This window comes from Varanus komodoensis, unplaced genomic scaffold (genome assembly GCF_004798865.1).
Source record: "Varanus komodoensis strain SLA01 unplaced genomic scaffold, ASM479886v1 scaffold1, whole genome shotgun sequence".
In the NCBI taxonomy this organism is placed as follows: Eukaryota; Metazoa; Chordata; class Lepidosauria; order Squamata; family Varanidae; genus Varanus; species Varanus komodoensis.
In genome coordinates, this window is record NW_025335268.1 from 35318205 (window position 1) to 35343917 (window position 25713).

A 25713-nucleotide genomic window follows, 5' to 3' on the forward strand; every position below is an offset into this window, starting at 1 on the left:
GAATTTGACACCATCCATCTTGCCCTCAATCCTGAACTATTTCCCAGCCACTGCTGAGAAAAAGCCCCTTTACAACATGTTGCCACCACCTCTATGCTTCATCAAGGGGATGGTCCTCTCAGAGCAATGAACTCTGTTGGCTTTGTGCCACAGGGTTTTATAGCAAGGCCAAAAAGTTCAGTTCTGGTCGAACAGACCTGAGAAACTTTTCCTATTTGCTGTGTCTCCCCTGTTCCCTTTTTGCAAACTCCAAACAGGCTTTGGTATAGGTTTGTTCAGCAATACCCTTTTTCTTGCTATTCTTTCATAAAATTGATCTTTGTGGAGTATCTGAGTGATCGTTATTCCATGAATAATTTCTCATATCTCAGTTGTGGATCTTCCTAGCTGCATCAGAGTTACCACTGGACTCTATTGGACTCAATTGCCCTGCTTACTTGATCACTGAGTTTTGGTGTACCACCTGCTCTAGAAATAGTTACAGCTAAGCCATAGTATTTCCATGATGGGTTTAATTTGCTTCAGAGGATCTTCTTTATGACCTATCCCTATTGCTGCTTCTGTACAACATTATCCTTGAGTTGTTTTTAATAGGTCCTTGGTCTTCATGATGGTATTTGTTTAGATATATTCTGCAACAAGCTCTGTGGCTTTCCACAAATAGGTGCAATATTTCAGTGCAATAATCTGAAATCATGTAGCACTGAAATTGTACTTCAGCGGACTCCATTCAACTATTTACAGTAGGTGACTGAAAAAGGCAGTGGGTTGCACCAAAGTTTATGCACTTAGGCATGTCACAAGCAAAGGGGAGTGAGTACCTATACAACCAGCAAGTGACAGTTTGATTTTGCTTATTTAACTTCGGTGTCACAATAAAAATATTTTGCCCTTCACCGTATTGAGTATCTTATATACATTTAATGCCAATTAAATCCATTTCAATTCCAATTCAATACAACAGCATGTAAAAAAGTCAAAGTGAATACTTCTGCAAGGCACTGTACATCTGACAATCAACTTTCAGCATTGATTTCACCTCCACTTAGGGTAAAATTGCAGACGTCTATCAGTAAAACAAGGGGCAGTTCTAGGAAAACTATGGAGAGGGGAAATGGTTTCCACCTACTTCCCAAACATTCTCGTCAACAGGCCAGGTTAATTGACACTGATCTTATCCAGCTGTGAGGTAGCCAAATTAGGCTACATGCATATAACTCTCCAGACAGGTGAGTCCTGAATTGTGTTAGAAGAAGAAGAAGTGGGCTGTCTAGGAAGCTAAAGCTAGAAGAGGTATGGAAATAAAAGCAAGGCAAACTGCAAACTAGAAGGAGTACAAGTGCTACAATTTAAGGAAGATATCATCCCAATTACCACCTAAAGAGTTGTAAACTAGAAATTGGGTCTGTGACTGACCTCAGCCATCAGCTGTAAGCAAAGATCTGGATTTTTTTTTAGCTTATATACAAAAAATTGATTAAGAACTTGTCATCGAAAAAGGGCCCAGTGTAAAGCTACAGCAGGAGAAAATGCTGTAAGGTAATGAATGCTGTAAATAACTTGACACCTGACATCAAAGTTTAAATATATGAATTTATTAACAATCTCGTAGAGATTTTTTTAAAAGACTACATATAATTTCTGTCTACAAAATGGAAACACTTTTCTATGGCTACAGAAACCAGAGGATCACAATGAAAACTCAACATCAAGAACTGATGTCATCATAAGGAAGGCAAATCTTTTTCAGGCCTCCAAATTTTAAGTCTTTTGGAGTTGCTCTGAAAGTAAAACTGGCCAAAAATGGCAAAGGCTGCAGTCCTATTTGCACTTAATTGTAAAAAAGTGCTATTGAACTCAACAGGGCTTACCTTTGAGTAAATATGTATAGGATTGCACTCTAAATTTTAAGAAACTACTGCTATGAAATATGATTAATGGGAATCAGTTAAACATATCTGCTATTTAAAAAGTAAAAAATTGATATTGCTAGCAAGTATGAAAATAGTAAATGAACAGACTCTTAAAAATGTACTGATCAAGTGAATCTAATTTCTAAAAGTATTACTTTTATGGATAACAAAACCAGTCACACAGCTATAAAAAGTGTGAAAAGGTTTTTGTTTCAGTTAAGTGCAAAAAGATTGAATTGTTTAATATTGGTATTTCTTTCCCACAGAGACTGGGAAGAAAACTAGGAAACTAAAAATACATAGGAAGATTGACATTATCTTAGAACATGCGCTCTAGACATTGGTTGCTTTAACAAGGTTTCAGTTAAAAATGTTCCTCTATCTGCTTCTTGGCACATGAAAAATGTACTGCTCCCAAGCAGACACAACAGGAGTCACTGGCACAATTTTTTAAAAAGTGAGACATTTGCAATAGTCAAGCACATTGGTCATCTCCATGTTAACAAGAAATTCCAAGTCTTCTCTTTATACATCTACTCATGCTGACACAATGAGTTTTACAAGCAACAAGAATTTGTGCAACACATTCAACAGCATATTGAGACAGTATTTTAAAAGTAACACTTATGCTGTTGAAGATCAAAAGTCCATCCATGACCAACAAATAATTCTTGGTAAGGATAAGCAAAACTTCAACCACACATGGCAATTTCTCTTGACACTAGTTTTACTGTTCTACAGTCTATAGACAGACAATGAGTACCTTTTTCTTATTTCCATTAGGCTACAATTTTGCATTAGCACTAATGAAAATCTTGTTGACAACTACAGCTTACTACAGTACAATTTTATGACTTCTCATTTCAGATATCAGTAGCATCTAGTTAGTTTTGTGACGATTAATTCACAAGAAAACACAGAAGAGAAACATTCACAGGGTGCTTGAGCAACATTATGGGATGGTTCCTACCATATTACTCTGAGACTGTGTGGCCCCATACATTGTAATGCCATTTGAGGGAGCTGATGTCTGTGGAGTATCTGGTTGTATAAATCCTCTTCTGTCAATTAAGCTATAGAATAATAAAAAATCATGTTACAGATAGTTTTGCACTAACTTTAAAGGAAAAAAGGTTTCACCCCAAGACCATCAAATCATACTGCACTTATGAAAAAAGCCTGGATAGGTATTGTACAAAACACAATATTTTTCTATGTTCCTAAGACATAGGGCATAGAAAAAAGCTGCATTTTTTAGTTTCTGTGCAATCTTACTATGATCCATTATCAGCAAGCCATGAAATGCACAGGACCACCAAAGGACTAAAAAAACAGCATGGTCTATAGCAACCTATATGGTTTTGCATGTTATATATTCCTATCCCAAAGATCACAATAAAGGACAACATGGAAATAAGGGATTCAAAAGAATTCATTTGATGTCTTACCTGGGAGAGAGGGGCCCACAAAGTGCAGAGCAACAGTTAGTAAAAATGTTGCCATAGCTGTAGGGATTGAAGTTCTCTTTACCTCGTTTATTTGACCAAGATCCCTTGATCTAGTAAGAAATGAATATTAGTGGCTCATTCTTAATTTTGTTTCATTCTTAAATACACCAAGTGCTACAGTATTTCATAGTTCTGCTAAGAATCATGGAGGTAAACTAAGCCAAGAAATTATGAAGGCCAAGAGCACATAGTAATTTTTTTGGCTTTGATTTAAATCTTAATCGCTTGCATTGAAACATCCTATTTTAACCATAGCATTCTATGAAACTTTCTGACAAACAGAACCTCCAAAAGCAAAGGGATGTCTGAACCAGATGCTTATCCAGGATATATTTGAAGAAGAGCTATTGCAATCTCCATCACATCCTGGGAATGTGATTAGGACTCAAATTTTTAATTACAGTAAGTAGGTTCTTTATACCACCTTTCAATCATATTTCCAGGGTGGTTTGCAATGGGAATTAAACAATTAAAATGTAACAAATGCTAGTACCAAAAACAACAACATCCCAGGACTAAAAGCTACTTTCATATTTAATCATTGTGAAATTAATATCTCTTTAAAGACTCTCAAACTTCTGCAAAGTCCCCCATGTTCTCTTGGAGGTAAGAAATGAAGACTATATCCTAGAATAAAGCATGGAAGTTGCTTACGCATAGTTACTTACACTATCAGATAGCATCCCAACCTACCCTATCAAAACTGGAAAGCTTCCTAACAAACAGATCCTTGCTAAATTACATATGCAATATATATACTCAGAATTTGAAATAAGTACTATTATTTAAATTTAATAGCAGGCAAGCTAATTAACCTCTTGTGTTTAGAAGAGATAGGGAAGATGGAGCACCTGGGATTAACAAGGAGCTGTATGGCACCTTAAACATCTCCTGATTAATTGCACACTGAACAAGGCACATTGTCAGGAAGAGAGGAGGAATATATTGTAGACTAGAACAAGTCACGTGGTTAGGCTGCAAAGTTACACAATTATGAGAGTGTAACCCCCATCAAACATAGTGGAATTCTTAGTAAATCCTCAGTCATTCTTCACCCCAGCCCCAACAAGTCCAAAAGCATTCAACAAAGACTTCAGGACTGGAAAATGTTGCTTTGCTAACCCGGGTCCCTGGACCTGGTGAGAAGACAGGGAGAATTGATGCCAAATATGGCTCCTCAATTTATTCCACATTATTTTGGTAGTTATTTTGATTCTAGAACACTTCTTAAATCTGTTTCTGGGTTTTAATTTCTGGTGATCCTAAAACCTACATCAAATACTGCATTATTGGGTTTCTAGCAACCTCATCCTCATGCAAATGCTTACACAGCTAACAGGAGTTTGCAGTGGAGGTGTAGTGGGAAAAGAGGCAAAGGCAAGAAGGTTAGTGGCCACTCACTCTCTATCTCTTCTAAGTGCTCATGATATGCTACTGAGAACGGCAATCGAGGATGTGTGCTGAGAGCTGGGACTGAAGGGGAGTTCTCTAACCACTCTTAGCAGCTGTATGGGTGGAAAGATTCATTCTTTTTACCGACTCCCAGCTCAGCAGGGCAAAGGAAGCTGCCCAAGTTGGTCCAGAGGCTATACAAGTAAGCATGTTCCTAAGGAACAAGTGAACACATACAGCTAACAGGAGTTTGGCAGCACAATTTGACAGAGGAGGGCCTTATTTTTTTTTCTTGTAACCCACACTTATAAACTAGTAGCATTCTGTTGTTAACCTTCGAACCTAACTATGTTTTTAGACATAGTAGTAGAATGGCAAAGAAAAGTGAAGCTGAAGTACTAGAAGAGCAACAGGAGAGTCCTGAGATAAGGAAAAATGAAGTAGAGGAAACTTCCTGGGAAAGGGTGACAGCTAGAAGCAGATGAACTAGAATGTGCTCTGTACCCATGGAAACAGTGGAACTATGGAACTGCTTTCAGGATGAGGATGAGACTGGTGTGCAGCCTGTAGAGGAGGAACTACTGATGAATGGGTGCAACTGCAAGCAATAGGCTGAAGGTCAGTCAAACAAAAGCAATGATAACAAGACCTACAAGAAGAAAGGTAGTTGCTGTGGGTGATTTTCTGCTGCATGGGATAGAAATTCATATATGCTGAGAAGACCCATGGACTCGCCAGGTATGCTGTTTCACCGGAGGATGTGACTGAAAGGTTGCCAGTGCTTACAAAGCCCACTGACATGTATCCCTTCCTTCTAAAGCATGTGGGGACAAATGGTACTTCCATGCAGATCACTGAAGGAATCATGTGACTTTGAAGTTTTGAGAAGGAAACTCCAGAACTTTGAGGCCCAGATAGTTATCTTATCCATCCTCCCAGTACTTGGAAAAGGAACAGAAAGGGAAAGAAAAACACTCTGGTTGAATGCCTGGCTACAAATGTGGCGCTGACATGAATGATTTGGATTCTGGGGCCATGGACTATGCTACCTGGAAGGTGGACCACTATCAAGGGATGCATTGCACCTTATAAGGACTGGGAAGAATGTGTTTGGCCAAAGCATGAAGAAATTCAGCAGGAAAGGAAGACAAGTAAACTTGGGTGTAACAACACACAACAGCTTCTGCACCACAATGGAGAAAGCAAATGCCCAAAAGTTAAGCAGAGAGCTAGGAAGCGGTCTTCAATGTCTGCATAGTAATGCCCAGAGCATGAGAAACAAACAGCACAAACTTTTAATACAAGGGGGCGAATACAACTTGATAAGTGTACCTGAAACTTGGTGGGTTGACTCCCATGACTGGAATTCATCAAGTGAAGGATATAACTTGTTCAAAAAGAGCAAAAGGAACACACAGGGAAGCAGAGTCATGCTATATGTTAAAAATGCACATCTCTGGACAGAAAAAGAAGAGAATGAGCTTGGTAGCCCCATCAAGAGTAATTGGATTTTTAAAAGTGGAGCAGAGTGTATGAGGAACATGGGGTTCAGAGTCTACTAATGACCACCCCAGAAGGGGTCTTTTCCAATGCAAAGCAGAGTGGTATCCTTTCTCTACCTGCTGAGAAGGGTATCTTTTAGCTCAGAACTGATGCTCCAAGCACTGCTATTGACTCATACAACACTATTTCTTGAGGATTTGTTTGGGAAATGGCACTTGTGTTCCACTGGGCAAGGTGTCCCTTCTTGACCACCTGGCAGTCCTTCAGTCCTTCTAGTACTCATTTGTTTCTGCACAAACTGTCAAGGTGGCAGTAATAGATAATAATGCCTGTAGTAGCCAATAAACAAACAAGGAAATGGGGGAAAGCGCACTTGACTGTGCCTTGCACCAAATTATCTCTTTTAAAAGTATTAGCTAAATGAAGAAATGAAAATGAAATATATAAAGATGGAAACAAAACACTGAATAAAGGAAAAAACTTACATCCTCATTTGTTGTTTGATTGGAGCTGATCAAATAAGTATGAAAACCTGAGAGCCCAACAATGGACCAAACTGAGAAGAAACATACCACAGCTTCCAGCACAGTGATGCAAAGTCAAGGCAATATACAGGCTATTAATGATAGTCTCGTGGTCATTTCAAGTAGGAAGATTTCCCAGATTTTGGGGACAACCAAGATAAGTTGGTTAGCACCAGCATTCTAGTCTTACGAATTTCTCTTTTTTTTTTACTTGACCAAGCTAGGGTGGACTTGTTACAGCAAGACATTTGTTATATTTGTGTGCAGTTTTTAAATCTCAAATATTATGCATTTAGAAGAATACACAAATATACTCCTTATATAATCACTTTGTCCTAATGAGACAATATTGCAGATAAAATTTACATCACAAAAGGTCCATTTGCACAAACAAGGATGACCATGTGCTCCTCCCTTCCACTTTTAATTAACCTGCTACAAGCTGTAAGTTGTGAGCATAATATGTGAATCTGGAGCACTGGGATTTTAGGGGCTAAATAACCCAGTATTGGGTTAACCACAGGTGCTTTAGCCTCTAACAGGCAGTTTTACAGTAAAACATGCAACAGATATCCAGAATTCAATAAACCCTGTATTAAAAACCAGTGTCAGATAATAACCATCACTGGTAATACCCAAATATGGGTACATTTTTGCTAACTGGAAGAACATGCATACTGCAGGTGCTTCTGAGATCTGTGACAGCAACAGCTCTAAAACTGCAACAGAAATTCTAGCAGTTATTACCACACATTGCCTTCTCCACTCTAACTAGAAGAGAATTGCCAGTTATAAGAAGTCTTTAACGAGGATTGAAAGCACAACTGCACAGATACAGTAACATTCTGATTATTCTCCTTTGTCATAATTACAATTTGAATATGCCATGTAGAATAGTGTAAGAATGTCTTCTCTTTAGCAAATAGTCTTATCAGATGAATGTATAACTGTTTACCTTTCTATATTTTCAGTAAGGTATTTTAGAAAATATTTTCTATATTTACAGAAATGCACAGAGCTCTTTCCCATCTTTATAAGCTGAATATAAATATTTTATACTTCAGTCCATTATATTTCCATATGAAAGTTAAATAGATGACAGAAGTAAGTTCTATCATGTTTTTGACACAGAATGTTCTGGCAGTTTGCAAGTTCCAAGCCCCAGTCTTATAAAGGTGGCCACTGGAACAGATTAAACGAGAACCAGGGTACCAGCTACCTCGGAGGACTTTGATATCATCTTGCCTCCTCTCTTACCCATCTGCTGCCAATTTATTCTCTTTTTTTGTACTGAACTTTCTGCCACTAGTATTCTACTTTGTGTTCTTTCCTGAAGCAGTAACATATAGAATCTGATCTTTCAGAAATGAACTCAGAACTGGATTCCAAATTCTGATACTTTTAATAACTAAGAAATTCACAACATACATCACTGTTTGCCACAGTCTGAATTACGGTATCATCATAAATGTCCCCTTGCCTTTTTTTCTCTGATGGTGCTGTATCCTTACTAATTTCATTTCAGAACACAACTGTTGATTTTTAAGTGCCCACATACACATTTTTTCCTTGAAATGTGAGGAAGGCAGCAGTAATCAGATTTGTTATATCTATGGATCTTTTATAATTACTTCTCCTCTGTTGCATAAACTTCCTTTAAAAAGAACCATTCAAACCCAATATAGCTTCAAAATTCAATATAATTTATTTTCCTTTAAACAAGCATGCAGTAGTATTCTTTCTTTATTCATGAGTTCATTCATTTCTTCATTTGTTAAAATAAAATAGATGAAATGTGACTGTTTTTCAAAATGAAATGTTAATTCAGATTGTCTTAATGAAACCCATAACAAAGAGCTCAGAAGCGATTAACCTTAATACACTTCAGAAATGTGCTTTAGTTTATGTGCTATTTTAACCATGTGAAAATAAACAACTACTGCTCACAGAAGAGGGTTTGCCTTCCTCCTCCCTTCTGTCACAGCCCCCTACATTCTTGAAAACTATCCCAAGGATCAGAGGACCCTCCAGAGCTTACTGACGGAAAAACATTGCAAATTGGATGCCCTTTCTGCAGATCCCTAATTCCAAGGTCAGAATTTTGTTCCCAAACTCAAATCTGTTTCCAAAGAATCCTATGGCCCCTAAATACTGCTTAGGGGTCATAGGATCATTTCACCCAAGTAATATCTTACAATTTGCTTCAGAGACAGTGGTTACCTGAAGTACATCTAATTTTGCAGAATCCATAGGTCTGCCAAGAGAAAACAAACCCAAATACATTTAGATATTAGCTCATTTAAAACTGATCCAACATAAAGTATCTAAATACATTCTATTGAAAGGATATCTTGCAGGACTGTCCTTGAGTGCATTTAAGAACCCTGTTTTTTGAGATCCTGTAAAAAAAGAAATCTAAATATCAAATGGAAATATATGATATCTACATGAAAAAACCATTTAACATCCAATATATAGTTATTTCCCAATGGAGGCTTTATTTTTTTCTTGAAATACTAAGTTAAAAATGAAGGAATAAAATCAGAGTTTGCAGATGTTAGATATTTTCTCATTAAGATCAGTTTCACACGAATAAGATTTCCTCTGTTCTTTAATATCCAAATATGGGATTAGAACATAGAAGCTGATTTTTCCCATTGAAATATGTTCATAAATTTACTTTCTCTCTAAAAAATGTTTCTGTTGGATCAGAATATCCTGTATGTGCCATATTATGACCCAAATTCCAAGCTTGCTTACATATTCCCCTCAATACCATCTGGAGAGAGTAATTTGAGGAGCCAGCCACAGATTCCTGATATAATGCATTGATTGGTTCAGGCACTCCTGGCCAGAAGACCTGTTGCAGGACTCTCTAAGGCAACATTTTGAGAAATGCATATGGAGTAGGAAAATGGGTTCAGTCATATGCATTTCACATTTATGAAATTAATGGGCTACAAGTATTTTACATATTTTCTCAGAATTTTCAATGGTGAAACAGTGTTAAAGACAAGGTTTTCCAGTCAGTAAGTTTGGCCCAAACTAGGAAAAACCATTCTCTTAACACATGCAATTTTGACAGATCTTTATTTATCTTGGGGCGCGTGCAAGTGTGTTTCTTCATTTGCCTTTTCATTTTTGAATCTGTGACTGTCAACATGTTTTTGGAGTTTCACTACAACATAATCTAAAATCTTTTAACTCTCCCTAGCATCCTGAATCATTGTAATCTGAATTCTAATGAGTCTACAGCAGAATGAAAATAGAGGACAGGAAAACTGGAGCAATCACAGATTTTTCATTCTGTGAAATTTCTTTGTATGTTAACTTTCCACAGAAGTTGAACAACCAAAGCCAAATAAATAATAGGCTCCATCTAATGTTAGTTCTTCTTAGAGTAAGCCCAATGAAAAGAATGTGACTTAAGTTGAACTAACATTTAATTCTACTCAATCTCTTGCATTAATGTTTGCAAAGATTTTTAATTAACAAAAAAGCTTTACAGTTGGAAATCTTCTTGATGGCCAAATTAGGTGCATAATTTTGGAACTTGAGGTCAAGGTACAGGTAAAGAAATCATGGCTGACAAAAAGCTTAAAGCTTAAAACTAAAGTTTTCAGCAAATGGCATATTTATGACAAAAAACAATTTGTTTTTACTAGCATACTTACGATGGATGATGTGGGTGATAACAAATGCAAATATAAAGACTGTCAGAAAGGACAAAGATAAAATAAACATATAAAAAAATCTGTAGTTCCTTTTCCCCACACAGTTGCCAACCCATGGGCAATGGTGATCAAACCGTTCTGAAAGAGAAGGTAGAAAAAAAGGGAACACAATTCAAAACAATATAAAACAAAACCAAAATAGAACAAAACCCAAAAAACCGAACCCCACAGACCAGCTTGAAAACTCAGTCACAGAAAGTTCTTTATTATGCAGTTTTCTTATCATGAATAATATGATTTGTCACAACCTGGGTCTATCAAATATGTTTAATTCCATAAATATGTCTTCAACAATGCTTAATTTTTTCATCTTGGGCAAGCCTTTTCAAGTCCTCATACACTTCCACCTGTTATTCCTCTTTTATTTCTAGTATGTGATTTTATCTCTCAACTCATACTCCTGGCATACACATAGTGATTACTTAGATTTACATAGACCCTTTTTTATTAGGCTTCTTACCCAAATAAATTTTAGCCAATTATTCCATTTATGTAACAATAAAAACAGTGGTTTTGATGCAGAAAGCATACTTTAGTTTTAGATGATGCACCACATTATTATCTTAGAAGAGGTATTCCCTCTTATAGAACAGATGGTACTTGCCACCTATAGTTTTACAAGCACTTGCAATATAATATAATATAGTGCCTAATTTAAAGCACTTTTTAGTCAAACAATTAAAAAAATTAATAAAATTGGTAAATACATTAAATGGCACAGCCTTTTCACAAAATTGCCTAAGCTAAACACACTGTTGGTAGTGCTCCAGAGACACAGTTATGATCTCTTATTGGCTATTCTAGGAGCTGGTATCTTTCTATCCTGTTTAATTTGTTGTTTACATAGTAATACAGCATTTCTATATTCTATAACTAGTATGTCCACATGTTTTCCCTAATAACCATTCTTTTTATTCACATCACAAAATTTAGGTCATGATGGATCTATTGCTATTTCAGAAATGCAGAAAAGCCACCAATGCAGAAAGTTTTACATGCCAGTTTTAGCTTGGTGATTAAGCATTTTGTGTGCTCTTGCTATCAATCTATCTATCCATCCATCCATCCATCCATCCATTTTCTATTCCAAACCTTTCTAGCTCTCCATCACAAGTTAGAGCTATGATGCTGGCCAGGTATGTAAATAATGTTAAATCATAATTTACTGAGTCAAGAACAAGCTGTAGTGAGCCTGTGTTTACATGTTCCCTATTCTTCCTTCCATTAGTGCAACTATACGTAGGAAGCTTTCATTTACATTTTTGCTTAACTGCAATTTGCTATGTTGTCCAAACTGATAAAATCTGTTTAACATCAATTATGGTTTACTGGAATGTAGCCGCTGAGAAACAGTGTCTTTACTTCAGTCAGCCATAAGCTTTGGAAAACTGGTCATCCCTAGCAGCCTTCCATTTTTATTACATATAACATTTTTGTTTGTTTATTACAGTAGGTATTTGGTTGAGTCAGTAGTTGTGAGCTGTTTTTATAACTAGTGTTTGCTATTTTGTTCATTATTTTATCTTAGTACTTTTAAATAGCCTTGTATATTTTGAATATTGCAGAAATGCCCTGTAAGTACTGTAAACATTAAACTGAATATCCTTAAGATATTCGTCAGCTACCTGCAATCTGATAGTTCTGCCCTAGCATTGTCTGCAAAACTGCAAAATTTTACATCCTCCAGTATAGGCACCTGGGGCAACACAATGCCTTGGGCAGGCCCTGCAGCTGCCTAAGGCACTTATTAGTCAGTAGAATGCTCCAGATACCTGAAAGTATCCACAGAGTCAGAGCTGCTTCTGAGGTCCCTGCCTGGTGGTAAGAGTAGATCTGCCCTCTGTTCCTGCCTAGCCCCAGCAGTTAAGATGGAGTTTCTGTGCTGGTTCGGAGGATAGCTAGAATCAGCTTTTGTACACAAAAAACTCAATCTGCATTGTCAAAAGCCATTACTGAAAAACATGTAACAGAAGACACTGCAGCCTTTGTGTGTAACATCAGCAGCCTGGCTGATTCAATTACGATCACTGGTATCTGTGTTTGTTTGGTATTATGTCCCTTGTGGCTCCCTTTGTAGTCCAATGAGTTCATAATGTATGACTGCATCCATTTGGGGTTGTTCTTCATTCATCTATTTTTTTTTAATCGAATGAGGATATTTGTAGTATTTTGGTCTCTTTTCTGCACTTGAAACAAGGATACAAGCATTTGCACAAGAAAACTGGATTATGTAGCATTAGTAAATTATTTCCAACAGATATCAAAAAAGATACAGAGCATCTTTGAACAGCTTAAGCTCAAGACAAAAACAAGCAAACAAACAAATTTGTGTGATGTTAATTTCTCTGGCAATTTATTCAGTGTAAAACAATGTTAAGTCCCATCTCAGGCTATAAAAAGTCATCTGCCACTATGTAACAACTCTTCTACAGACTAGAAAAAAACAGGTAGACTGATATTTGTGGTCAAGACTGGCCTGAAAGAGCCTCAAACAAGGGGACAAATTGCAGTGTTACCTCTGACTTCCTGCATGACTTTAGAGAGTTTCCAAATTCCTGCCAAATCCCATGGAACACTCAGGGGTAAGCCCATGTCTCTCTTTTACTTTGGGCTTACTCACATGTACTTTCTAGGTTAACAATAATTACATGGTCAGCACAAGAGTGGAATCCTAAAGGAAAGTCTTTTTGAGAAGGAAAGCTTTGGTGGGCTTGACAAGGCCCATGGACCTTACATTATGTGTCTTTATTTATTTATTTTTCGATTTATATCCTGCCTTTTTCCTACAAAGGGCTCAAGGCAGCTTACATCTCCTCCTCCATCTTATCCCCACAACAACCCTGTGAGGTAGGTTGGGTTGAGAGTCTGTGACTGGCCCAAAGTCACCTGGTTGGCTCCATGGCTGAGCGGGGACTAGAACCCAGATCATCTGAGTCCCATGCTCTTAACCACTACACCACACTGGCTCTCTTTGAACCTGGGAATAGAAAATCAAAAAGGAAAGGGAAGGTTTAGGGATAAATAAAAGACTAAGAGAATGTGTTGTCCAGCTGCATTTTTATCATTGTTGATACTGTTCCTGGGAGGAATATTACTAGTTTTCCAGTTTATAATGAATTAGATTAGTAGAATATCTCTACTAATAGGAGGAATAATTGGATAATAATCCTTCATGTGCTTATAGCAGGATTAGACCTAGCAATTCTTCCTTAAGAGTAGTTTTTCTCCCGCATTTGCATAGTGCAAGGATAGGCAACTTGATGACTTCCAGATGTTTTAGACTACAGCTCCTACAAATCCTCACCATTGATCATGCTGGTTAGGGCTTATGGAAGATAATATCCAAATATCTGGAAGGCAACAGGTTATCTACCCCAATATAGTATTATCATTTCCTTCATGGATCACTGCCTTGTCATGGCGAAGGGGCTTCTGTAGCTCAATGAAGCTATGAGCTATGCCGTGCAGGGCCACCCAAGATGGACAGGTCATAGCAGAGAGCTCTGACAAAACGTGATCCACTAGAGAAGGAAATGGCAATCCACTCCAGTATCTTTGTCATGAAAACCCCATGGACAGTACCAAAAGGCAAAAAGATATGGCGCCGGAAGATGAGCCCCTCAGGACAGAAAGTGTCCAATATGATACTGGGGAAGAGCGGAAGGCTAGTAGTAGCAGTGCCAGAAAGAATGAAGTGACTGGGTCAAAGCCGAAAGGACACTCAGTTGCAGATGTATCTGGTGGTGAAAGGAGAGTCCGATGCTGTAAAGATCTATACTCCATAGGAACCTGGAATGTAAGATCCATGAATCAAGGCAAGCTGGATGTGGTCAAACAAGAGATGACAAGACTGAACATCGACATCTTAGGAATCAGTGAACTAAAATGGACAGGAATGAATGTATTTAATTCAGATGACCATCAGGTATACTACTGCGGGCAAGAATCCCTCAGAAGAAATGGAGTAGCCTTCATAGTCAATAAAAGAGTAGGAAAAGCAGTACTGGGATACAATCTCCAAAATGACAGAATGATCACAGTTCGAATCCAAGGCAAACCATTCAACATCACAGTAGTCCAAGTCTATGCCTGAACCACTGGTGCTGAAGAGGCTGAAGTTGACCGGTTCTATAAAGGCCTACAACACCTTCTAGAATTAACACCAAAAAATGACGTGCTTATCATCATGGGGGATTGGAATGCTAAAGTAGGAAGCCAAAAGATAACCAGAATAACAGGCAAGTTTGGCCTTGGAATACAAAATGAAGCAGGGCACAGGCTGGTAGAATTTTGTCAAGAGAATACAATAGTCATAGCAAACACTCTTTTCCAACAACCCAAGAGACGACTCTACACATGGACATCACCAGATGGTCAACACAGAAATCAGATTGACTGTGTGCTCTGCAGCCAAAGATGGAGAAGCTCTATACAGTCAGTAAAAACTAGACCAGGAGCTGACTGTGGCTCAGATCATGAGCTTCTGGTTGCAAAATTTTGGTTTAAATTGAAGAAAGCAGGGAAAAGCTCTAGGCCACTCAGGTATGACCTAAATCATATCCCTGATGAATATACAGTAGAGGTGACAACTAGATTTAAGGAATTAGATCTGATAGACAGAGTGCCTGAGGAACTATGGATGGAGGTTTGCAACACTTTACAAGAGGCAGCAACTAAAACCACCCCAAAGAAAAAGAAATGCAAGAAAGCAAAATGGCTGACTGAGGAAGCTTTACAAATAGCTGAGGAAAGAAAGGAAGCGAAAGGCAAGGGAGAAAAGGAAAGATACACCCAATTGAATTCAGAATTCCAGCTAGAAGAGATAAGAATGCCTTCTTAAATGAACAGTGCAAAGAAATAGAAGAAAACAATAGAATAGGGAGGACCAGAGATCTCTTCAAGAAAATTGGAGATATGAAGGAAACGTTTCATGCAAAGATGGGCATGATAAAGGACCAAAATGGCAGGGACCTAACAGAGGCAGAGGAGTTTAAGAAGAGATGGCAAGATTACACAGAGGAACTATATAAGAAAGAGCTTAACATCCCTGATAACCACGATGGGGTGGTCACTGACCTCGAGCCAGACATCCTGGAATGTGAAGTCAAATAGGTCTTAGGAAGTCTGAGCAACAACAAAGCTAGTGGAGGCAACAGTATTCCAGCTGAGCTATTCAAAATCCTAAAAGACGATGCAGTAAAAGTGCTACACTCAATATGCCAGCAAACTTGGGAAACTCAACAGTGGCCACAGGATTGAAAAAGGTCAGTTTACATTCTGATCCCAAAGAAGGGCAATGCCAAAGAATGTTCAAACTACCACACCACTTCACTCATTTCACATGCTAGCAAAGTGATGCTCAAAATCCTGCAAGCTAGGCTCCAGCAGTATGTGGACTGAGAACTACCAGAAGTACAGGCAGGATTTCGAAGAGGGAGAAGAACTAGAGATCAAATTGCCAACAGATGCTGGATCATGGAGAAAGCTAGGGAGTTCCAGAAAAACATCTACTTCTGCTTCATTGACTATGCTAAAGCCTTTGCTTGTATGCATCACAACAATTGTGGCAAGTTCTTCAAGAGATGGGAATACCAGACCATCTTATTTGTCTCTTGAGAAACCTATATGCGGGTCAAGAAGCAACAGTGAGAAATGGACACGGAACCACTCATTGGTTCAAAATTGAGAAAGGAGTTCAGCAAGACTGTATACTGTCACCCTGCCTATTTAACTTATATGCAGAGCACATCATGAGAAAGGCGGGGCTAGATGAATCACCAGTTGGAATTAAGATTGCCAGGAGAAATATCAACAGCCTCAGATATGCAGATGATACCGCTCTAACGGCAGAAAGTGAAGAGGAACTAAAGAGCCTCTTGATGTGTGTGAAGGAGGAGAGTGCAAAAGTTGGCTTGAAACTCAACATTAAGAAAACTAAGATCATGGCATCCAGTACTCTCACTTCCTGGCAAATAGATGGGGAAGAAATGGAGGTAGTGACAGATTTTATTTTCCTGGGCTCCAAGATCACCGCAGATGGGGACTGCAGCCAAGAAATTAAAAGACGCTTGCTCCTGGGGAGGAAAGTTATGGCAAATCTAGACAGCATACTAAAAAGCAGAGACATCACCCTGCCGACAAAAGTGCATATAGTCAAGGCTATGGTTTTCCCAGTTGCAATGTATGGTTGTGAAAACTGGACCATTAGGAAGGCTGAGCGCCGAAGAATTGAGGCCTTTGAATTGTGGTGCCGGAGGAGCCTCCTGCGAGTCCCTTGGACCGCAAGGCGATCAAACCGGTCAGTCCTAGAGGAGATCAACCCTGACTGCTCTTTAGAAGGCCAGATACTGAAGATGAAACTCAAATACTTTGGCCACCTAATGAGAAGGAAGGACTCCCTGGAGAAGAGCCTAATGCTGGGAACAATAGATGGCAAAAGAAGAAGGGGAGGGCAGAGAATGAGGTGGCTAGATGGAGTCACTGAAGCAGCTGGTGTGAGCTTGAGTGGACTCCAGGGGATGGTGGACGACAGGAAGGTCTGGAGGAATGTTGTCCATGGGGTCATGATGGGTCGGACACGACTTCGCAACTAACAACAACAACATAGTATTATCATGTTTGTAACAGTATTTTCTGCAAAGTCTGCTACCTTCATTTAAATGAACTGTGGATGCAACCCAAGTAATAATAATTCCTATTTTGTTAAACTGAAGAGGTTAAAAAACCCCCTTCCTGTTAAGATGTTTTCCTAGGCATCTATCTTAAAGAGAAAATTTCCTTTTCTTCTTTAAATGCTTACACTCAGACCTATACTAAGATTTGTGAGTCCACAACAAAAGCATGCCTTTTGTAGGGAGGTAGATGGAGGAAACATTCAAAAATAGCAAGTCAATGTTACATATAGAAAAAAGGGACATGTGTGCTGTAGCACCCATACTATACTATGATACTCTGCAGCAAGATTTTAAAAAGCATGGCAGGTAATGTGGACAACATGCAGCAGACAAGTAGTTATCTTTGCTCCATAACCCATACTCAACTATAATACGCCTGTATCCCATGGACTAGGAATGTACTGTATTCAGCTGTCTGGATTATATATAATCTTCAGTAAATATATGCATGCATTGGTCAAACACATACTTACTGCTTCAATTTATCATGTGAGAGACTGCTATTAGCAACTGTTTCATGGGGTTGTTTGGGTTTTTTTTAAACTTCATTTCTGACAGCCATAGAACGTATCAAAAATCAAGCTGTGTCCTGGATAGGACAAAATCCTACATCTAAAGTGTAATTCTTCTGTAGCCTTAATTGCAATTTTTGTAATGTTCCACTGTAGTCCTGATTTTGCACTTTCTTATTTCACTTTTATCAGGAGTTATTTCTGCCAATAATATGGTATCATCTACATATCTCAAATTATTGATACATCTTACACCAAGTTTGACTCCTTCTTCCTTTGATCCCAACCCAGCTTCTCTTATAATACTTTCCACATACAAATTGAACAGATAGGAATTTGTCTGCCATCTTTGCCTATAGGAAGCCATTCTGGTTTTCTATATTCTGTCCTAACAGTAGATTCTTGAACACAAAATAACAGTGGACAAGAGCAGTTCTTCTGGTTCATATTAACTGCGCACAGGAATGCAAATCTGTTCTGTATACAAATTTTAAATGCCTCAGGAAAGTTATTTAAATTGTATTTTGGCACTGTTCTTCAGCTAGTCATCTCATCTGATTTTCAATATTGATTGTGGTCATTAGGACAAACTGCTCCTGGTCTTGTTTCAGCAGTGAGAATGCACTTCTTCATCTTTGGCTTCCGATTACATAGTCTGTTTGATTGCTATATTGGCCATCTGGTGATGTCCATGCATATGGTCATTCAATTAGTTCCCTGAAGTGCATCTGTAATAAATACATGGTTGCTTTCATGGAATTCTATGAGCTGCTCTCATGTTTCATTTCTGATCCTGAGGACAGATGATCAGGATGTCTTGTCTTGATGTGTTACCAATTTCCTCTTGGATGCTTGCATAACAGTTTGTTATTTTTCTGCTTCTTTGGCCTCTTTTGTTGGAGCATAGACTTCAATGACTGTTACGTTGATAGGTATTCCAAGAATTCTGATTGACAGGATTTGTTAAGACTTTGTATTATGGCCCTTTACTACCTGTTCCAGATCTTGCCTTAGTATCAGAGTCACTCCATTTCTTCTGAATTTGACTTCATTTCTTCAGAGTTTTCCAAAGTAAAACACATTGTGTTTGTCTGCCTAAAAATTTCCAGTTTGCCTTCATTCATGTCTCAGATCCCATGCTCCAATTGAATGTGTTGCCTAGCACTGGGCTTTCCTTGCAGCTCTGTGCATATCAGCCATTAGACTTTCTTTCAGTTTTGATCTAGCTGTGTCATTAGCAACAGCTCTATTTGCATTTGTCCTTTGATCTTTCCCTGAAGTTCACTGAATGTCTTCCAATCTGGGGGTCTCATCTTCTGGTACTATCTCATTTCATTCTGGATTGTTTTATCAAGGGGCTTTCAAGGTAAGAAATACTCAGAAGTGGTTTACCATTGCCTTATTTTGCACAGTACTAACCAGAATTAGCTTGAGTGGCTCTGCCATTGTCTATGAAATATCCTTCAACAGTGTCACCTTCAGCTACCGCTGCTGCCCAGGAGCTGCCCTTCAGGAATTCCTCCACCCACATCACCATTAGAGTTATCAATTCTCTTCTGCTGATGTGGCTGTTACTTGTTAAGAGGGTAGCTGCATCTTAGATTGGTGTCTCATATTTGACTATTCTGCCTTCAGTAACCCTGTTAGGAAATCAGAGAGTCTGACATCCTGGCACAACTGTTTTTGGCTTCTCTGAAACTCTCAAACATCCTCACCACATGGAGGAGTGCATTCAGGAAGGGAATGGCATCAATAGTCACTAAGTATTAGTGATTAATAAACAAACTTGAGTATATTCCCTTTCACCTGAAATACAGAGTAAGAAGGAAGAACTGGATGTCTTCTTTCATAATCACATAAAGTAAGTACAGTCCACGAGGTAGTAAAAGTTTTTCCTGTATTAATAAGTCAAAAACCTGTGATGTTGTCTGGATGTTGTTTTCTGATTTTAATGGTTATTAAATACAGGTTTACTTGATTTTTTATTCCACCCTCCCTCTATGTGACTCAGGGCAATGAACATATTCCACACTCCTTTTATGCAACAAAACTATTAATGTAAATTTAAGTGATGGTAACCGACAGAAGGGAATCTAGTGAGCATCACAGCAGAGAGCAGCTTGAACCTGAGTCTTCTGGCTGCTAGACTATTCTATCTCCTAAATCATATTGATGATAATAGTGGCTATTATCAGTTCATCTACCCATCAAGAAACCTGTATTTTGCCACCAAACTAATTTTTCTACATGTGCTTGTTTATGTATTATGGAATATCTCCATTTGTGTGTCAGCAAATGGCAGCCACATAATACATGCAACTGAATGGGGCTATCTGTGGTAGTAAAATAAGTTTTATTTATTTTATTTATCATTAAACTTATATTCCGCATTTATTAGCAGAATAAAACTGTTTTATTCAGGACAACAATACCGTTTAGGAAACGTTGCTTCAAAACCATATTTTAAGTTACTGAGTATTATGTTCTCACTTTTAGCTTCAGCATCTAAGCTAGCTATGTACATTAGTTGGAATATGTATGTTGACAAAATCATGCCCTAGTTCACTACAATAGAAATAAGTGTTCAGCTTTTGTAGCATCCTACTGTATAACTTCTGACTAAGAATCATTTCAAAGTGTTATGGTTGCCTTTCAAATTGAACAAAGATTTGGGAAATGCATTACTGTGACACTTGGGAAGAGAGTATACTCAAAGAGTAGAACTGAACTGAAAAATGCTACATGGTGTACAAAAATGGCTATAATTTAGTTTTAAGAAATACCACGATGAGTAGACTGACAGGCATATACCAATTCTCCATCACAGTTGGCAAGACTGGTACATAATAAATTTTTGTTGATTTACTCACCTACACAGTTATCACAAAGGCTGCAATGGGAAGCTCGGGGTGGACGGAAAATCTTGCAGGTAAAACAGTATTTTAATTTCACTGTCTGCCCATTGATAAGTACTTCTTTTGTTCGGGGAGGTGGACGGTACCCTCCAGAACTAGATCCGTTTGCCATTTCTAAATGGGAAAAGAATAACAAAATGTCACACTATAGAGTTTTCTTTTGATACGTTCGAAATAAGTACATTACTGTAATTTCAACTCTGGTTATATATGTTTTCTGTATGAACTGGAAATGCCTGATGAAAACTGAAGCAGCCTTTAGGGTTCTTTCGTTAGACCATTACGGATGCAATTCTATGGCCTCTCAACATTGTCTGGAGGGCCATAGGATTATTCAGAATCCCAGCTATGAGGTCCTTTCACTGTGAGAACTTCTACCTTGCCTCCTCCACAGCCAGTGCAGAAAGAACTGAATCAGCTTTCTCTCCAAGACTGGAAATTAGTGTTGGAGAAGGTTAAAGGGGCATTCCTGAGAACAGGGAAAAGGTTGGACTGCTTACTCCATATTCAAATGGCACTCCAGCCTCCTTCCCTCCCCCGCTATGACACTTCATCTAGATAGACACATATGGACAAATTGGGAAATAATGTGTATCGCCTTCTACTTTTACTTAAAAAGTAGATTAAACTTAAAGATAAAATACAATGTGAAAAAAAGTATTTTAGCTGGACAGAATTTCAGGCTACAAATTTTCAATTCTTCACCTCCTAAATTTCCTAAATAAGGTTTCCAGAAATAATTTATCTTTTCATTTGACATGTTAGATGCAATTACGTCAAGATATTTTTACATGTCATCAAATTGTCTCTGACTTACGGTGACTCTCTGTTCTCCAAAACGTCTTGTCTTTGACACCCCTGTTTACCTCATAAACTCAAGGTTGTGACTTTAATTAAGAACATTAAGTCAGAGAAAAGAATATAATTGACATTTCCCTCAGACTAAGGTAACACTATGGGAATCACCAAGGTGACAAAGAGAAAGAAATGCTCTTTTTATTCAATGATTTATTTTTTATTATTAACATTCATATACTTATTTGCTAAAATGTCATCAGAACATGTAAAACAATTTTTAAAACTTTAAACAATACAAAGCAAGCACATTAAAATGACTAAATTAAAAGATGAGTCTGTTTATGAACCAAAAGAGTGGAAGGATAATCATAGTTCTTAAGGAAGCACATTCCACAGTTCAGGAGCAACACAGGAGAAAGTCCTTTCATGCATGTGGACATATGGACCTCTAGAGCTAATGGTGTCCTCAAGAGATTCTCTCCTGCAGAAAATATAACCAGGTAGGTTCATAATGAGAAAGATAGTCCTTTAAAACACTGATTTACAGCTCTCAAGCTTTCAAATTACAGCACTGAAAAGCTAAAACAAAGTTTTATTTTACAACCTTGTAAAGAATACCTTTATGATAATACACAGCAATTTACTTTTAAACACTGTACAGCCAATAAATCAACAGCAACTGGGTCTGCACAGCTTATTAAGCCATGGTGGTTGGTTTAGTGTGTTGTCTGAACACAGTATTCTTCCTGCAGGGTGGTTTGTAAACCACCCTGAAGTGCTTATAAACCAAGCAAACTAGGTGTGTAGTAAAGATACTGTGGTTAGTAAACCCAGACAACAAAATAAGCCATGGTCAAGCCAACAAACCAGAAAGCCTCTTGGCAAGAGCAGCGGAAAGGCTTGCTGCTCCTAGCCAAGGGGTTAGGCAAGCCTTCTCAAGCATTCCAAAGTGCTAAAGTAGAACTTGGGGGCAAGCTGAAAAAGGCTTCTCCCCATACTGCTGGAAGCTTGGGTCCTTAAAACCATGGGGAAAGCACTCCTCAAAAACTCCTCAAAAACATTGCAAAAAAGCAAAAACAAACCAAAACCAAAAAAAAAAAAAAGTTAGCCTACTGTTAACTACAGGGTCTCTTCCCCCCCTGCCCCCCCCCATGTGTGTATAACAGAATCCTTGGGGACTTGTACGGGCTGTTCATGAGGCCCTGGACTGCTCTCATTTTCCCAGTGTACTGCAGGAGGGCTGAGCAAGGAAGACAGTGGAGAGGAGGCAAACAACCCCTACTATGCCTGGTCCTCTGTCAGGAACAGAGGAATCTTAACCGTAATGCATGGCTACAGCTTCCAAGGAATTGTATGATCTCAGCAGGTGAAAATTTGACAGATGCATAAGCAATAGAGATGCAGCTAAGAAAAGAGAGGACTTGGTAGAACACCAACTAATTATATGTATTTAGTTTGAATATGTTTGGATTTAGTCTCATTGTGGCACCACAAAAACAGTTAAGCACATTTTATTGTTCTAATCTCACAGGGATATAACAGTAGTCTTTAAGAATCAAACAAATTCTTCATAAAATTCCTTAATTTTAATTCAACTCAAAGCCAATCTAAAATCAGCTTAAAGGGGGAAGACATACTTTAAAATGCTAATTAAGTTTCAATCACACAAGAAACATTAGACATTCTTGAAAAACATTAGTTCAATTGAGTAGGTATTACCATATGAAGCTGTCTTATTCTATCTAACCTGCAAGTCTGACCTGCAACAGCACTCCACAATACCAGATAGAGTTACATGGACCTATACTTCAATGAAAACCAGCATGATTTTTCTTTTAAGGCTTGGAACATTTTGGCTTGCAAAGTCATGAAGGACTCAGAGTGATTGCAGGCAGCATTAGGCTTAAGAGTTACAGCTAGCCCATCAAAGCTAATTTTGCATGTGTAGCTCTATACTGCTTTCATATAGCAATCCACATATATTTCAGTCATTCAGTAGGGAAAACCTTAGTTGGTTAATTATGGACCATGCAACTTAACACCGCTTAGCCCTATCCCACAGAGCCATTCTTATTTCTAAAGAGCGCCAAAATACACTTGGATTGCATCTGGATTTTTTCTGTCCTTCACTGTTATTCATTCTGAACCTTGTAAGACCAAGCAAGTTCTAAAACTGTATCTTGGGACATTCTACATTGATGTTGCAATGCACAAAAGCCAGTACACCTTTGTAAAAGTTGTGATTTTATTCTGTATGGGATTGTTTTGGTGAGCCACCCAGAGAGCCCTTGGGCTATGTAGCAGCATACAAGTGTGATAGATAAATAAATAAATAGGGTGGCGACATAAGGTTTCTGTGGGAGGTCCCACATTGACTGCATAATGTTTTTCCCTTCTTGGCTTTGAACAAAGATTTTAAAATACTGAATGCACATGCAGGACAAATGGAATATCTATTGTATTTATTATACAGCTGCACCACAATTTTAGCCCACAAAAGCAGTATGCTTTACAAAGGTAGTTAGCATGGCCTATTTTGTAGTATCTGAAAGTACTCCAGTGAAAAGCTGTAAAATCTTCTAATTAGGAAGGATTTAAAAAACAAATACTGCATTCTGTGTGAGCAGCTACCATCTAAAGTGTTGTTATACTTCTGCCACTCTGGAATGAATACAAACATAACCAACTTGTCTAATTATCACATAAATCAACTACTAACATGGCCACATCAATACCATTTGCAATTAACTATTCAAAATAGAGGTATTTTGTGCCAAAAGTGAGCAACTCATTAAATCAGATATCCTTACATGACCTGAAGTTCTCAAAACAAAGCTCAAGTATAAATGCGACAATATGCAAGAAGATCAGAAACACTGATATTAGAGCAGTTCTTCAAGGAATCTGCCAAATATCAAATTTTATATTTGCCACAGCATGACAGCAACCTATGCCTATTAAATTTGTTTTGGTTTCTTCTTAAGACATCCAAAAATATCAAATATGATCTTTTAACTCATTCATTATCTAAAATCAGCTGTAATTTGGCAGAAGAGGAGATCTTAGTTTTAATATTAGAGTAGAACTGACATGTTCCTGAATATTTCTTGGCATTAATAAAGTTCAGTATAACTCTAATTATACCCCCAAATTAATGAAAAAGGTCCTTGGTCAAAATCTCTAAACTCTGTTCTTCATGCATCACACTGATAAATCCTGCCAATATATGTATGCAAATCATTTCAATTATAAAATTCTTTTAATTACCCTCCTCTCTCAAAGTGGACAAATGTTTAAATTTCTCCATTTGCAAGGGTGTTTTCCTAAGGGCCAAGATCTTTACTCTGAAAACCTTTGCTGTTAGCTAAGAAAGCCATATGTTTTCCCCTACACTAGTTTCCAAAGTGAAGTATAATTTCACCCAGTTTCACAACTCTAGTGGCAAATGCAAGATACTATATTTCACCCTTCTTTTCTAACATAGTTATTCTGTATTCTGTTTCCAAAGGCTTACATAGTTTCATTACAGCACAATAAGAGGAAGAGTGTTTATGCCAAATAGGTGTTTGGAGAATTCAAAACACATGTAACAATGACTTTATTTGAAACATCTATCTGGATCAGTATTTAAAATGATGGAAGCAAGCCTTCATTACACAGGATTCTTCAAGAAGAGAATAATACAATGGAAATGGTGTTGTATCAGGCCAGGGGGTTTATTCAAGCCTTGCGGGATAGTCTTTACGCAACTATGTAAGCAGACCTTTGAGGTACAAGAGGGAGGAAATAAGTTTAACAAGACTTTAAGGACTGATTTAGATGTTCCAAAGAAGTAGGCATAAAGCAAATAGAAGTGATTTGTGTGCCTTCTCTGACGCTTCTTGATCCTGTACAAGAGGCAGATATTTGTCCCAGTGTGGGGATAAAATGTGCATCTCTCATGAGGCAAAGAAGGCATGGGTAAGGTCTTGTAAGTTACTCACTTCTCCAATAGTATGCTACCTTGTCTGTGCTGGCACTTACTGAGTGGAATGATCCGCTCTCTGAGGTACATAAAGCCTTGGTGCTGGCATTTTTTATTTTTTGGCACTGAAAACATGCTTGCTTTGGCTCCCCTATAACCATGAACTATCTCTGTACTAGCCTCCTGATACCATTGTGTGTGTCTGTGTTTGTGTGTTCATGTATGATGGACTTTTTTGTTCCCTTGTCTGTTTCTTTTCTTATTCTTTTATAAACT

At 38.0% G+C, this 25713-nt stretch overlaps 1 protein-coding gene across 7 annotated transcripts in view; it reads right to left on the bottom strand.

Annotated features, from left to right (window-relative positions):
* The window catches only part of ZDHHC14 (zinc finger DHHC-type palmitoyltransferase 14), a 91367-nt gene that overhangs the window by 29911 nt on the left and 35743 nt on the right, over positions 1–25713 (bottom strand). For all 7 annotated transcript variants that reach the window (XM_044422137.1, XM_044422118.1, XM_044422100.1 and 4 more), the window contains exons 3-8: positions 20631–20789; positions 10515–10652; positions 9191–9239; positions 6802–6904; positions 3362–3471; positions 2884–2986 (exon numbers count right to left, since the gene is read on the bottom strand). In XM_044422137.1, coding sequence (XP_044278072.1) covers positions 2884–2986; positions 3362–3471; positions 6802–6904; positions 9191–9239; positions 10515–10652; positions 20631–20789 — 662 coding nt within the window. The remainder of the gene's footprint in view (positions 1–2883; positions 2987–3361; positions 3472–6801; positions 6905–9190; positions 9240–10514; positions 10653–20630; positions 20790–25713) is intronic.